This window comes from Apteryx mantelli, chromosome 7 (assembly GCF_036417845.1).
Source record: "Apteryx mantelli isolate bAptMan1 chromosome 7, bAptMan1.hap1, whole genome shotgun sequence".
In the NCBI taxonomy this organism is placed as follows: Eukaryota; Metazoa; Chordata; class Aves; order Apterygiformes; family Apterygidae; genus Apteryx; species Apteryx mantelli.
The window spans coordinates 23,262,075-23,276,282 of record NC_089984.1 but is presented as its reverse complement, the minus strand read 5'-3'; the positions used below and the strand labels follow the sequence as shown (position 1 = coordinate 23,276,282).

The window sequence follows — 14,208 nt, the reverse complement described above, 5'->3', positions numbered from 1 at the left end:
ATCTTTTTACTTCCTTATCTTACGCTTGTGATTTTTTTTCAGATGACTTATTGTCCATTGTTACTTTTTCTGTATTGCATGTTCAATGTTTTATTCCCTTCCCCCTGCCCCCTTCAGACCTGACTCCGCACTATTTAACTCTGTGTTTGGGGGGAGAGAGGGTGGGCTGCTCTCTGACCTGCTATTCTTCTTGGTGCTATTTTAAGTGTGCCCAAAGACTTGGGGGGGGGGGCGGTTCCCCCTTTTCTGCCATGAAAAAGGTAATAACTGCCTATATTACAATAACACTCTAATGTCAGAACTGTTCTTGTCTTCAGACAGGATGCTGAGCTACATAGCATGGCCACAGTACATCAGACCAAACACCTGTTCTTAGAGCTCTCATACAGAATAATAGTGCTGAGCTCTCCACAGATTTAGTGAGAGAGAGGACATGGGAAACAGAAGTGGGTAGGTGTGAGAGAGGTCAGGCATTTTTAGGAGTAGAACTTGAATGCGTAAATGCCCTAGCTCTTGCTGCTTCTCTGGGGCCATACTTTTCTTGAGCAGCATTAACATCTTTTTCTTCTGTGTATGTGTGTTTTCTTTCTGTTTTGTAGGCTAACTTAGCTATTAACCCTGCGGCCTTGCTTCCTGGTGCAATGCCTAAGGTCTCCAGTGTAAAGCCTCCCTTGCCAGTTTTGGAGACTCCACTGCATGAGCCCAGCAACGTACAGAACAGCAAAGCCTTCTGTGCTGCAGGAAACAATGAAGAACTTGGTGTGAGCTTTGATCAGCCCATGCAAGCGGATACCTTGCACAGTGCCAATAAGGTAGCAGGATACAAAAGGGGATTAAAAACACTATCTCTCTGTATTCTTGGAGAAGCTTGTGTATTGCAAGTTCTTCTGTGTGGTCCATCTGAATCTAAATATAGGTGTGAAAATTCAATCCTTCCCCTCCCCCAACCACAAAAGAGAAAGTCAAGTTTATTACATTCTTAGCTCTGTAAATGCTTCATTCAATAACTTTTTAAAGAACCTGTGTACATCCCCTAAATACAGTGGTTTTCACTATAGTTTGAAGGTATTTTAGCATAATATCTTGTTCTGTTCCATCCGAGTCTAGCCAGGAGACACCAGTCTTAAAAACCAAAAAGAAGGTATCTCTCTAGGCCAACTATAAAATCCATCATGGATAGCTACTGTGGCAAGATATCAAGAACACATCACTGCTATAGGTTAAGCTGTACCTCTTCTGTGGGTAAAAAAGTTATGCTGTCCTGAATTGTCACTCCGAAACCTTTTTCAAGCAACAAGTTGGGTGTGGGTTTTTTTCTTTTTTCTTTTTTTTTTTTTTTTTTTAAAAAGTCACTGCTTTTGTCATGATGGACCTCCTGGCTCACTTGTTTTCCATTCATACTTTTTATTTTATTGACTGCAAAAGACATTCTACTTAAGGATTTAATAGTTCTTTAATAACGATTGTACCATGTAGTTACGATTTTGTCTGGGTTTTATAATTTTATAAATCTCTTGGGCTTTCTGAGAATAGTGATTGAACAAGATAACCGAGGGCCTCAACATTGATCCTTTCTTCCCTTAATGCTGCTGGGGCTGTTCTTTACTAGAGGAGAAGCAGAGATAACTTGGGAAGATACAGCAACTGTCACCATAATGTTTGACATGACCCCTTAGTGTCAAACGGGTTTGGAGCTTCTACATCAGATTAATGCGTTACCATGTAGGAATCCTTATTTCCAATATCAGCATGTTTGGCACAACAAATAAAATCCTCTATTGTGATACTTCTAAATAGACAGGCTTGCAAAAGGATAGAGCTACAGCAGCATCTAGTCAACCTTGAATTTTCATTTTAGTACAGCGATAATGCAGGTTTGCTTACAGAAATAGTCTGGGATGAAACATTGTAGAAACTATACAGTGAATGTTTTTTGTGGCTCAGACTACACGTTCTAATTTCAGCATGTTGTTGCTTCTTGAATCTTTCAATTCTGAATTTGTTGTAAATGTATGCAGCCAAACACACTTTTTTCCAAAGACTGGATCAAAGCAACCCACCCAGCATTCTGTTTCTGCTTTCAAAGCACAGTGCATGGATCAGGGGATCAGGCTTCCAAGTGTATCTCCCTTCCATCCTCATTTTCCTGGCTTTCTGACATGCATTGATTAATACAGCCCCACCTCCTGAAGGCAGATGTGCTGCTAAAATGATTGTGATAAAAGACCATGGCTCCTGAGTTGTCCACCTAGCTCGTCCTTCAATTCCAACACAGCAATTAGTGAAAGGGGAAAGAGGGTTGTACTGTTCTGTTTCCTGCCTCTCTGAATACCCCTGCCCACATAGGGTGTAGTAGAAACTGTAATGAAAATTTGCAGGGGGGCTGCTCTAACACCAGCAAAGGAACAAACTACAGCTGGCTACACACAAAATGAAATTAAATGGAAAATGTTATTAGTCATGACCTGGCCAGAATGTGCATGCAGGAGCCCCTAGAATAGCATGCTGTCAGACTGACGTATTACTTAGAGCTGAGGGTCTAGTGGCTTGCTGACCTGTGTTGTGACTCTGTAATTGATAGCTGTTGCTTTTGCACCCCAATTCCACCCACTGTGGAATGACCAGAAAGCAGCAAATAAAAAGCTGCAAACTTGAGGGTTCCACTTGTCTCATCTTTCCTCTTTCTGAAAAGTGGGGGGAAAGGGATGATGCTGAGCTCATGATGCATGGAGCCTGCTGCTTCCTCTGAAGCTATATCAGTGTCTGCTCAGCTTTACTTGCTCAGTGTTACCAGCTGAGCTCTTGTTTAAATGTACATGTAGCTGTTCAAATTACTTAAACCCAAAGCTATGAGCAGGTCTTGGAGTTAATCCAGTTTCAATCATGTGATAGTATGAAATGGGTAATGCATGTTAACTTGTAGTGGTGTGAAGGCAGATGAACTGTTACAAGAGAACATTACATGAATCTTAACCTGTCTTCTGCAAAGTGTGTTTTTCCCTTATGCATAACTGTGTTCTGCTTTCACTTCATGCTTGCAGACCAGGATCAAGGTTACAGGAAAACGGAGACCTCCTAGCAGAACAGCCCGCCGTCTAGCTGCGCAAGAGTCTGGTGAGAGTGAGGAGGTGGACAGCGCTAAGGAATTGCAGTCCTTGCTACCAAAACAGAGATCGGAAGTAGTGACCATAAAGGAGCCTCTTGCTACTGAACGAGAATCTAAGGAAAATGGCTTTCTCTCTGGCTTGTCGCTACCAGCTCATGGCAGCATTCTCTCTGTTGGGACAGACAAACTCCTTTCTTCAGAATCCACAGACCAAGGGGATGATCTGTTTGAATCAGAAGACCTTTTTGCAAGCAGCTCAGCATCTAGACCAGCTGCACGATCAAAGGCAAGGGAAGGAATGGCAGAGAGTTTGGCAAAAAAAACCATTAAGGATAGGGAGAAAAAGCCTGTTCTGTCTGTTCTGGATGATCAGGACAGTGATGATTTCTTCCAGTCTGTACAGCACAAGTCTTTGAAGAAAAATAGCCCTATTCCCTTTTTGGAGGAGGAGGAAGATTCTCTCTTTACCTGTCAGAAAACTGGAAAGAAGGAACTGAAACCTGCTGTCCAGCAAGGTGTTGACCCTACCGCCCAAGATATCTTTGAGGTAATGGTTGAGGCTTGCTAGAAGGAGTTAGGGGGAAAGCCTGCCACCTTGACCTTTTGATACCCAGGGTCTTATGCAGAACTTTCTTCTTAGGCACAAGTTGAATGGAGACTGCTGAGTAGGATGGGGTGTATAGATAGGCCTTCAAGGTAAAATACTAGACATACACTGCTACTGGGCAGTAAAAGCCCTTTCCTTGAATGTTCACCCCTTTAATAGCAAAAGTGGGGTTAAAAGGTAGGGCTTTAACACAGAGCAGACATGTCAGTTGATGTGCTGTGACAATGTACTTAAGAGTATCACCTTTTTCAGACTAGTAAAGTACTTAGTTTTCTTCTGTTACCTGCCTGTTCGATGCACAGCAGCACAAATAGCTCTTTTAAAACAGAAATAAAGTTGGCAGACTGGGGAGCTGGTACAAGCCTTTGTGTGCTGTATTCAATCTGTGCACAATCTCACAGTAAGGCCTGTCTGCTGGGCCTACCATGGTGAGAAGGACTTGAACTTCTCGGGTTTGTGATGCCCAGGCTGTCAAATCTTCTGAGCATCTCAGCTGCTGCCTACAGCTGAACTTGACTGTTCTGTTGGAGCATGTTGTGTACTGATGATCTCCTTATGCTTTGTTCTAAGGATGATATATTTGCTACTGAGGCAATTAAACCAACAAACAAAGCAAAAGAAAAAATGCCAGAGACTAACCTGTTTGATGATAACATTGATATATTTGCGGATCTCACAGTAAAACCAAAAGAAAAGAAGACCAAGAAAAAGGTGGAACAAAAATCCATATTTGATGATGATATGGGTAAGTGTTTAATATCTTGGTACTAACTTTATAATACTGCCCTAAGTTAATTTAAATCAGATGTTGTAGAACCCTTTGCTTTCTTTTAATACTTCAACTCCTCTGAAGTCTCTGGCCATTTTCAGTTTTTTAACCTCTGATGAAGACCTCCTACACTTGTAGAACTAGCAAAGCATTTAAATGCTTTATGAGAGAGTGTATAAAATTGTCCTGAGAAGAGGAATAGGTTAATTCCTGTAGTGTTTTTCTCACCTTAGGGAATTAGAAAATGAATATTATTTCTGTCTGGAGAAGGAGACTAATCTCTTGTTCTCATGGTGCTAAGAAATACACTCTCCATTCCAATTTCAATGCTGTTTCTTATATCTTATTTTTGGATGAATCACTGATGTGAATAAACTAGCACCTCTTTTCCCTTCCTCTCCCCACCTTCACTATTACATTCGCTATCATGGAGTCCCATAAGATTTTGTCTACATCTGTGTATGTCCAGAGCAACTTGCAAATACTACACCAGAGAACGGCAGTTGACCCTTTATCTAGACCTTAGTAACAATTTTCTTCTTGAGAACAATATAATTTAGAGAGGAGACTACCATTTCTCTTAGTCAAGAAAGCAGCATATGATAATGTGAAGTAATGAAAAGTATGCTCCTTTCTTACTGTCCATTAGTGGAGGTAGTGGAAGTCATATGATCCTTGATTGTGTCTTGTTTGTTCTCAGGCTCCTCATGTTAATAGCCCTCCAAGGGGATTCCACATATTTCTTTTAGAAAAACTCCCCCTTTCCCCTAGCTTTAAGTCCTGTCAGGCTTTGTTCTTTCTGACCTGTGCATATTGAATCTGATGTATTACTGTTTTGCGTGGGCTGCTCTTAAGTGTCCAATCTGATGGAATGACCTGGCCGAAATCTCTAAAGGTGTTAGAAGGCTTGCCAGAAAACATTCATTTTGAGATTTCAAAATCTTCTACTCTGAAAAATAAGACTGATACTTTTGCAGACAAGCTATTTGAAATATATATTGGGTCAACAGAAATATTTTGTTTTAATCCTTCACTTTTCCTGTAGATTATAGCAAATAAAAGAACTTCCTGAACAGCTGCCACCTTCCAAACACTTCTGCACAAAAATTCAGAACCTCGTGTTGAAAAAACAGTTGGAGAGTGCCATCTGAAAATAAATTTTGAAAATGAGTCCTGACAGATCCTTTCGCTAGTACTTCCACTTTTAACATCTATTGTAGTGCTAGAGCTCATTGTTTGGTGTCATATCTGATGTTGAAACCTACATCACTGTTTAAGGGATGGCCCCCCTTCCTGCACCCTGATCTGATCAACTTCATGTTCCCCCACACCACTGACTGTTTTTATGATGCAGCCACATGTAAGCAGCTTCTTAGTGTCCCAAGGTATGGGGGTCCAAAACTCTAGCAGGAGTGTAGGGAAGATTGTTGAAGGTGAGGATGCCAGACTGGCAGCAAAGGTAAGATTGGCACTTGCCTACCTTTAGGTTAAGGGTTGGCTTTGATGATTATGGTGGCACTTTACCAAGGCTGCATATTGTTGTCTTAGGAGCCCCGTTCTGCTTGACATAAAACAGAAACTGAGTGCCCTTTAAGGGGGAAGGGGAAGGCTACGGGTTGCTTGCTTTCTTTGCCCTATCACACCTTCTAGTCTTTATTTAGTACATTTGTATGAGATTTGTGGTGGCAGTAGTAGAAGAACTATCTTGTGAGTCTTTGTCCTCCTAGCCTCATCAGTGACCTTATGGCTGATTACGCAAGAAACATCTTGATGTTATCTCTGCCCATCTGGAACAGTGTGTGTGTAGGGGGAAATTGGAGACAGCTTTCTTGTGCAAGTTGTCAATACTGTTTCCCATGCTCCTTCCTTTTCCTTAAGCCTTGTTATAAAATGGGAATGAGACCTCAACAGCTGACAGCACCCCCTGTATTTCCCAACTGGCTGTGAAGCTAATTCATGTGATGGCTTTTTACTTTGGAGGGATGCCAGTAGGGGATTACTCTGTTTTACTGCCTTTCTAAACTGCTCTTAGGCTGAAATGCTGTCCTGAATTAATCCAGTGTAATCCCTGTTATTTGCACAGTAGTGGACATGTGCTAGAGGGGAAGAGGCAGCAAGAAGAGAGAAGCAAGTGCATTGTGATTGGCCATCTCTTGTTTGGCCTCTGCTAAAGGTTAGAAGATGTGCTGAAGGCTAGAGTAGCGTTTCTCATGTTCTGGACCACTAAATGGCTATCAACCTCTTTGTGAGGCCTATCCTTAATAGAGATTCAAGACCAGCTACGTGCTATTTACACTGGCCTTATCACTAATGATCCATATACTTTACTTTGGGAATTGTGGGGTTTTGTTGTTGTTTTTTGTTTTTCCTCACAGTCCCCCTGCATAGTCTCTGAGTAGCCTAAATTTAAAACCTTAGTATACAGGAAGAGATGGTGTTGTGTGTGCCTAAGAAACCTCCCAGAATATAACCTTTTCTAAGTCCGAAACAAACCTTTCTGACTGTGACCTCCCGTCTGCTCCATGGCAACAGTTCAGCACATGGACAGTAGAAACTTCATTCTTTTCCATGAGTACAGTCCCAAACATCAGTGGCATCAGCCACAAGAAGAACTGCGGGTGTCTGAGAGCTCTGCTGCTGGCATAGGTTATCCGTGCTGGAGGGTCTTCTCTTACCTGTTGTTATTCTCCAGGAGAGAAACCTAGCTAAGTCTCAATAGCAACATAAGAATTTTCTACTTTGTGGTCCTGTTTGTTCGTAACAGAAATGTTTGCATTGAGGAAGACAGTGGAAGATCTTGATTCAGGACTACAGATGGACTTTCTGAATACTCTGTAGGATGTCAGTCATAGTTGTCTGCCTCCTTGCATCTTGGTTGTGCCCTATTCTCTGGTGACTAATGCTGTCTTTTTATTGTGCTGTAGGTTAAAGACTTTCTTATGACTAGCAGATGTCACAACAGTAGTCACTAGCAAGTACCACGTTCTCTTCTGATTTACTTTGACGCCAATCTCAGCAGCTCTTAGATCTCTCAAGTTCTTCAAACACTGATGCTCCAGATCAGAGGGATGTTATCTGGAACTTGCAAAGTGGAATTCATTGTGGATGTTAAACTTACTAATGCTTGTCAGATGCTTTTGAATGCTTGGAAGTGTTGTAAAATATAAAGTATTTATTCTGCTCAACTGAGAAGAAAAAATATTCTTGATTTGACTTACAGCTACCCACGTATGTTCTTACAAATGCATCTAGAATCGCAGCAGCAGGAAAGCATTTGTTTATCACAGAATGTCCTTGGCAGTTGCTTCTGTGTGCTGGAGACATCTCCATGCAATGTTACTTCTGTTTGGTAATCGCATCCTTTTAACAGCTATCTTTTTTTCTTTTTTTCTTTCCTAGATGATATCTTCTCTAGTAGTCTAGTCAAGATACCTGCTCCTAAAAGCCGATCTTCTCAGGCAACCTTGGATGTGAAATCTCAAAGCAAGGCACTGAGCACATTTGATGACCCACTGAATGCCTTTGGAGGCCAGTAGCCGGGGGGGGGGGGGGGTGGTGTTGCAGAGAGGAGGCCTTCTTTATGTCCTGTCCAGTACTAATACTCTGGATTATCTAATACAATAGAGCTGAAATGAGATGGCTGTGGTTATTTAAATGACAGGCTACTCATTTTACATGATTAGTATCTTCTTGTACTGGGTCTAATTGTGCTTAATATATTTTTTTTAAAAAAAAAAAGCTTCAACAGAACGGTAACCTCCTGCTATCCTGTTTCCTGGTGCCCAGATGAATATAACCTGTGCAATACCTGCAATGAAGTAATCTATTATACAAAGTATAATTTGTTTTATTGAACAGATCTACGAAGAGAATCATTGATATTGCTAAATAGTAAATGGAATCTGTTTAAACCAGATCTGGCTGTATATCTTGCTTCCTTCTTTACCACTTGCAAAGGCCATCTGCATCATGACTTGAAAACAAGTAAAACCACTACCATGATGTGTCTGGGTCAGCTGTCAATCTATTGTGCTAATGTTACTGTAAGACTGAGCCCTGCTATCAGGGACAGTTCTTCCTCTTATGTCATAAAGTAGTTAGATATTTTGTTTTGGCAACTAATGCAGTCTATAAAACAGCAATGGTTAATACTTCTCTGCCAGAAAAAGTATGACAGAAGAGCACCTATTACTACTACATCAAGATGATAAAAATCTGATGTTGTCTTCTGTTCAAGTTGCACCAAAATTCTGTGTACAGCATTTTCCAAGGAGTCTATCTGTACTGGGCATGCTTGGTCACTTCCTAGATGACAAGGCTATGTGCATACCTTAATGTAGAGACTTGCTTGTGCCTGTGGGCTTGATTCACCTCTTACTGTCCATTTTCCTTTGTCATCTGTTACAGTTTTATCATAGACTGTTAACAGGAAGACATTATTTTGTGGAATCTCACTATCTAGTGTGTTTGGCTTAATTCTTGCTTCCCATGTTTTCTAGATTGCCCTTTTTGAATTTTGCCCTTAAACATACTTAATGTCCAATGGTAGGCACTTGCTCATCTGCATGCAATACAAGCAGAGTGAATGTATAGCTAGAGAAGGATCAAATGTTTATCTTACCAGTGGCTGTGTGCAATTCTGTCTTTAAAACTAGGCTCTCTGTTTTTATGACAACAATGTACTACTTGATCATTAGATTGAAAATGCTGCTTGTTCTACTTTCTGTGAATTTAAAGCAGGTGCCCAGAAGACCTCTTTGAGAGCATTCTCACTGTTGTTCAAGCCATTGTTCTGAGATACCTGCTTCAGTCTTTCCTACTTCTGGAGTTGGCTTTACTTTATCAGGCATGCTAAATACTACAGGCTAAGCATTTAGCAGTATTTAGGATAAAGCAGAGGGGAAGGTTGGGAGTGGTAAAGAAGCACCATGCATTGATTTGTACCTTAGGTGGGCCTGGCACTGATTTATGTTGGGCGTTGGGGGGGAGGGGTAAGTGGAGAGTAGCAGCTTGGAGAGGAATGTGGGAGATCTTTGCGAATGGGTGTCTACAGTGAGAACTCTTGCACTTTATTTATAGGCATTACATCTGCTGCTTATGTCTCATACATGACTTGTACTGCCTCTTTACTCCTTTCTTCTGTGCTTAAAAAGGCTTCAAAGACATCTTGGAGGGGAGAGGAAGAAGATGGTGAATTTTCCTTTCTTTTCTCCATCCTCCTTCTCAGCCCTTCACGTTAATAACTTGTATTAGCATTGCAAAGAGTGCCAGTCACAAGCCAAGAACTCTGGGGGCCAGAAGCTGTTGGAGTAGAAAAAAGAAAGCTCCTGTCTTTTAAAAGAGTTTCTTAAACTTTAATGTGAAAGCTCAGTAGAAAAAAGGCCTTGATAGAAACTTGCACTATATCATAGATCAAAACCTTTCCTTCTCTCCCCCTCCCCTAATCTTTCTAAAGTGGCATATATTAAAGTTGCCATATTAAAATGTGTGGTCCTCCATGAGCTCCCTTTAACAGATTGTAAATCCTAGTCTAGGCACTCCACTTTGTGTTCTGTTTTTTTTGTTGTTTTTTTTTGTTTTTGTTTTTTTGATCTGAGCAGTGTTTTACTGAGGTTTTGACCTGGTCCTTTTTTACAAACTTTTCTTAGATACTGCTGTAATTATTTAACTTTTGATAAACCGTGGCTGTTTTTTCTAGGAAGGGCAGGACTCAAAGCCCAGTAGTACAGCACATAGCAAGTATTGGAGTATTCTAAAATTTCTATGTGCATGTGTTTAAAAAAAAAAAAAAAAAAAACCAAACAAAAAAATTGTACTGTGTGTTTTAAGTGACCGTGAAGCCCAACAGCTAGCGTAATTGTGATTCTTGCATAATTTAAAACCTGAATTGGTAAGTAAATCAGTGAGTTTAATTAGCACCTTTTAATAAACTAAGCTTGTTTTATTTGGCATTTCATCAGAAGAACAATCTGCTGACCATGATCGTGCTAGGAAATGCTGTTGCCCATATGCCTACTGAAAATGAACCTGATCATATTATGTTAATTAGGAGTAGAATCAACTATTGACGTTGAGTAAACTTGTCTTAGAGCACTGTATTTCCTATTGTGAGCTGCCTGGCTTCAGCAGGTGGTTCGTACTGTGCCACTGTTCAGAGTCCTGTGTAAGGAGATTCTGTAGAAGCACTTACAGGGTGGGAGAAATTATTCTTTTGCTTTTAATAAACTCTCTGGCATGAATTGGCATTGCTCTAACTCGGTAGCTATACTACTTTAGTACTGCAGCACTTACATACGCACTAGCGAGCCATGTGTGTTTCTGCAGTTGAAAAAGGAAATACGCTCAACAGAAAAGAGAGAGAGTGTTGATCTTTCTGCTTTGATGGAGTAGTTTTGTTGCCGTTTCTAACATTTTGCATTGAGCTGGGGCTACCTGATTCAAGGGCAGCTCTGGCTTACAGACACCCTTGCCTCTTCCTGCATGGCTGCGCAGCTTCTGCTTTTCCTAGTGTCCTTCCTTGCTGAGGATTTATGCCCGGGTGTTTCAGAACTACAGCTATTTGAGGGGTTTTTTTTCTTGTTCATCTTCAGCAATACAGAGCTGTTCCTAGAACATGAAGAAGGTGCTTTATAAGAGTTTGGCTTGCATTAAAAGCTGCATCATGGCTTTAAAAAAAACCCAAAAAAACATTGAAGCATAAAAATCTTTCAGAAATAGGAATCTAAGCAGCAGGTGTCTACTTCATGATCTATTATGAGTATATTGCATGAGTGAAACTTGCTAACAGCTCTGGCAGGGGCCTTCAGACCAACTCTTTGACCCAATCGCATTGCTGAAACACAGCCTTGTAAGGGGTTCCTGCCGTAGCTGGTTTTTGCTAACTGAAGCGGGGGTGTGGGTGCTGCCGTGCCCCTACCAGCAGTTGAGGGAGAGGGAGGCCACCTGACAGCCCTGTCCATGTCTCTTCCTGCCTTTCCATGGGTGAGGTGGCAGGAGGACTTTTTTTTTTCCTAAATCACAGCTGAATTTGAGGTAGAAACGATGTTTTTGCACATTTCCCTACTGTGGTGATACGGTGCGAGTTTGTTCTGCACCGCCCAGCTTTGCCCTTCGTCTCTTTCCACCTTTACGTCTTATAACAGGGCCGCCATAAGTCTCGGCCCCTGTAGACTACATGTTCCAGGAGACACTGCGGCTTGCCCCTGTGTTGTCACGTGGTCACTGCTAGGAGGGAGGTGCTGCATCCGGGTGCTTCCGCGCGTACGCGCTTACCTCTCTTTTCTCCCCCCCTCCCCCCCCGTCTTAACGACCACAACAAGCGAAATCAACGCGCTGAGGCCTGGAGGACATCCTCCCCTGATGGCTCCAAGGAGCACCGCCCCTCGGGAGAGCTGATTGGGCGGGCAGCACGAGAACAGCCGCCGCATTGGCCCGCCGCAGAACGCCCGGCGGGGATGTCATAAAGGCTTGGTAGGCGCGGAGGCCGCAGGGGGCGAGCGGCGGCGGCGGCGCGGGCGGCTCCCGGGCTCCACCTCTCTCCCGCAGCGGCGGCTCCCGCTCCGCCAGGCCCGCCGGGGCTGGCGAGCTCCCTGAGGCGCACTGGGCGGGCTGCGCGGGGCGGCAGGGGGTCTCGTCTCCCCGTGAGCCCCGCGCGGGCCCGGCGGCGGCAGGTGAGGTGAGCACCCCCACGCCCGGTGCGGGGCAGCTCGGCGGCCTGCGGGCCGGGGGGCCGGTTCCCTCAGGGGCCCTGTGGCGGGAGGGGCGGCGGGAGGGGGAGCCCTCCCCCCTTCTCTCTCCTCCCTCCGGTGGGGCTGCGTCCCCGGCGGGCAGGGGGAGCCCGCCCCTGGGGGGGAGGCGGCAGCGGCCCCCGTGTCCTGCCCGGGTGGCGAGGCGGCGGCGGGAGAGCTGCTCTCGCTCCTTTGTTTGCGGCGCCCGGGTCCGGCTCGCCGTGAGGGTGGCAGGGCCGGCGAGCGGCCGGGCCCGGCAGGGCTGAGAGTGCGGCGCTGCCGAGGAGCAACAGCAAAACCTCTGCCTTTTCCGAACCCGGATGGGTCCCTGTCTTTCTGGCCTTCTCTGCGGGGAGTTTACTTCAGCTGTGACCCTGCTGAGGGCTCAGCCCTCGTCAGGAGGCTTTGGGGATTAATTTTGCAGGTCAGGTGATGTCGCTTGTGGAAAAAAACAACTAAAAAGAGAAAGGTAATGGGAGTTGAAATACTCCCTGAAGCTTGAGTTTTAAAATCACGGTGTTACTAATACTCTTTGTGGCTATCTGTTGCACAGGTTACCTACCAATCTGCTGGTTTTTAACAGCCATTTTATTTTTCATCAAGAATAAACTGAGACTCTCTTTGAAGCTGTATTGTGAGGTTGCTAGACTATGCTTGCTTGCTTTACAGGTGAAAAATCCAAAACATGAACAGCAATACACCATACCTGTCCTCAAAGCTGACTTGGCTAGAAGTGGAACATAGTTCCCTAACGGATCCTCTAGCAAAAAAGTTGTAAGTCCTTTGTAATGGCCAACAAGAAAGAGCCTCCTTTTTTCAATGAAGATAACTTGGGACCGTTTCACTACAAACTTCCTTTTTATGAAACTATGGAGCTCTTCATTGAAACGCTTACGGGCACATGCTTTGAACTGCGAGTGTCGCCCTTTGAAACAGTGATTTCTGTGAAAGCTAAAATTCAAAGACTGGAAGGTACTGTTCTCTCTTTTATATCAGCTTAAACTTTATCAGTTTAGAGAAGTCTTAATTTACAAATGATAATCGTAATTTTGCTAAAATTAAACCAGGTAATTTAAATGGTTTGTTCATTAGTATTTATAAGCTTGTACTCAGTTTATGGTTTAGGCTTAATTGGAATTGGTATCTTGCTATTTTTTTTTTCTTTTCCTGTTATCTTGTATATCATTATTAAGATAAATCTTAATAAATCTGTTGTAAATCTTTAATTATGTTGATGTTACATGGGAGATGCTATTTTCTGTGTTTAAAAGATTATCTGAGATATAACCTGTTTGTTAATGAGCCAAGGTTCTTCAAGCCTAGGCTGTAAACTTGAGTCTTGCTGTATGTCTATGCTGCAGCTGTTCAGGCATACTTTAAACTAGGTGCTGTGGCCGTTGCTACTTGGGTTAGCCAGTTTAACATAGTTTGGTTTGTCTATAGTACTGTAGTTGCAAGAATAACTGCAGTGCAGGCAAACCCCAAAGACGGCATGAAGTTACTGATCAGAATTTGGTGAATGAAGTTTTTCTGGCAGATGTCTGTCTGAGCAATGCTTTGTCTAAAAGTGATAAATTTGGTATGTCTTGCAAAGTGAAAACATCCTTAGAGTTATGAGAGCAGCCCCGATGCTAACACAAGGAAAAAAGGTGCGGGTTTTAGTCCTCTCTCACCCCTTTCCTTCCATGGTGGGAATGACCCTGCATAGGAAATGTCTTTTGAAGTATGTATGTATACGTGTTCCTTTGCTACTTTGCAGTGATGCATCCTCTCTGACTTTGTAGGAGTTGCACAGCTGTGTTACTGCATGAGCTGAGAGTTCAGGACTTGGTAATTTCCAGAAAAGGGATCCTCTCCTTCCCCAGTATACCTCTACGTGTTTATCATGCTCCTGTGTGTGTGGAAGCTGCTGTCTGGGAGATGCAACATGCTTTAGATTTGAATCCTAAAGGCTCTCCTCCTCTTATGGAAACCTGCATTGATGCACTGAAACCAGGAG

At 43.1% G+C, this 14,208-nt stretch overlaps 2 protein-coding genes across 8 annotated transcripts in view; both read left to right on the top strand.

Moving 5' to 3' along the window:
- Positions 1-8,396, top strand: part of WASHC2C (WASH complex subunit 2C) — a 37,622-nt gene extending 29,226 nt beyond the window's left edge. For 3 of the 4 annotated variants that reach the window (XM_067300004.1, XM_067300005.1, XM_067300003.1), the window contains 4 exons: positions 600-812; positions 3,042-3,653; positions 4,284-4,458; positions 7,882-8,396. In XM_067300004.1, the coding sequence (XP_067156105.1) occupies positions 600-812; positions 3,042-3,653; positions 4,284-4,458; positions 7,882-8,018 (1,137 nt within the window). In that variant the 3' untranslated portion in view covers positions 8,019-8,396. The other variant, XM_067300006.1, reaches the window with a different exon arrangement.
- An 80-nt stretch (positions 8,397-8,476) lies between these two features.
- Positions 8,477-14,208, top strand: part of ZFAND4 (zinc finger AN1-type containing 4) — a 28,990-nt gene continuing 23,258 nt past the window's right edge. For 2 of the 4 annotated variants that reach the window (XM_067300010.1, XM_067300007.1), the window contains exons 1-2: positions 8,477-11,952; positions 12,879-13,181. In XM_067300010.1, coding sequence (XP_067156111.1) covers positions 12,998-13,181 — 184 coding nt within the window. In that variant the 5' untranslated portion in view covers positions 8,477-11,952; positions 12,879-12,997. Of the gene's footprint in view, positions 11,953-11,973; positions 12,158-12,878; positions 13,182-14,208 lie in introns of those variants that run through there. The other 2 variants (XM_067300009.1, XM_067300008.1) reach the window with 2 other exon arrangements.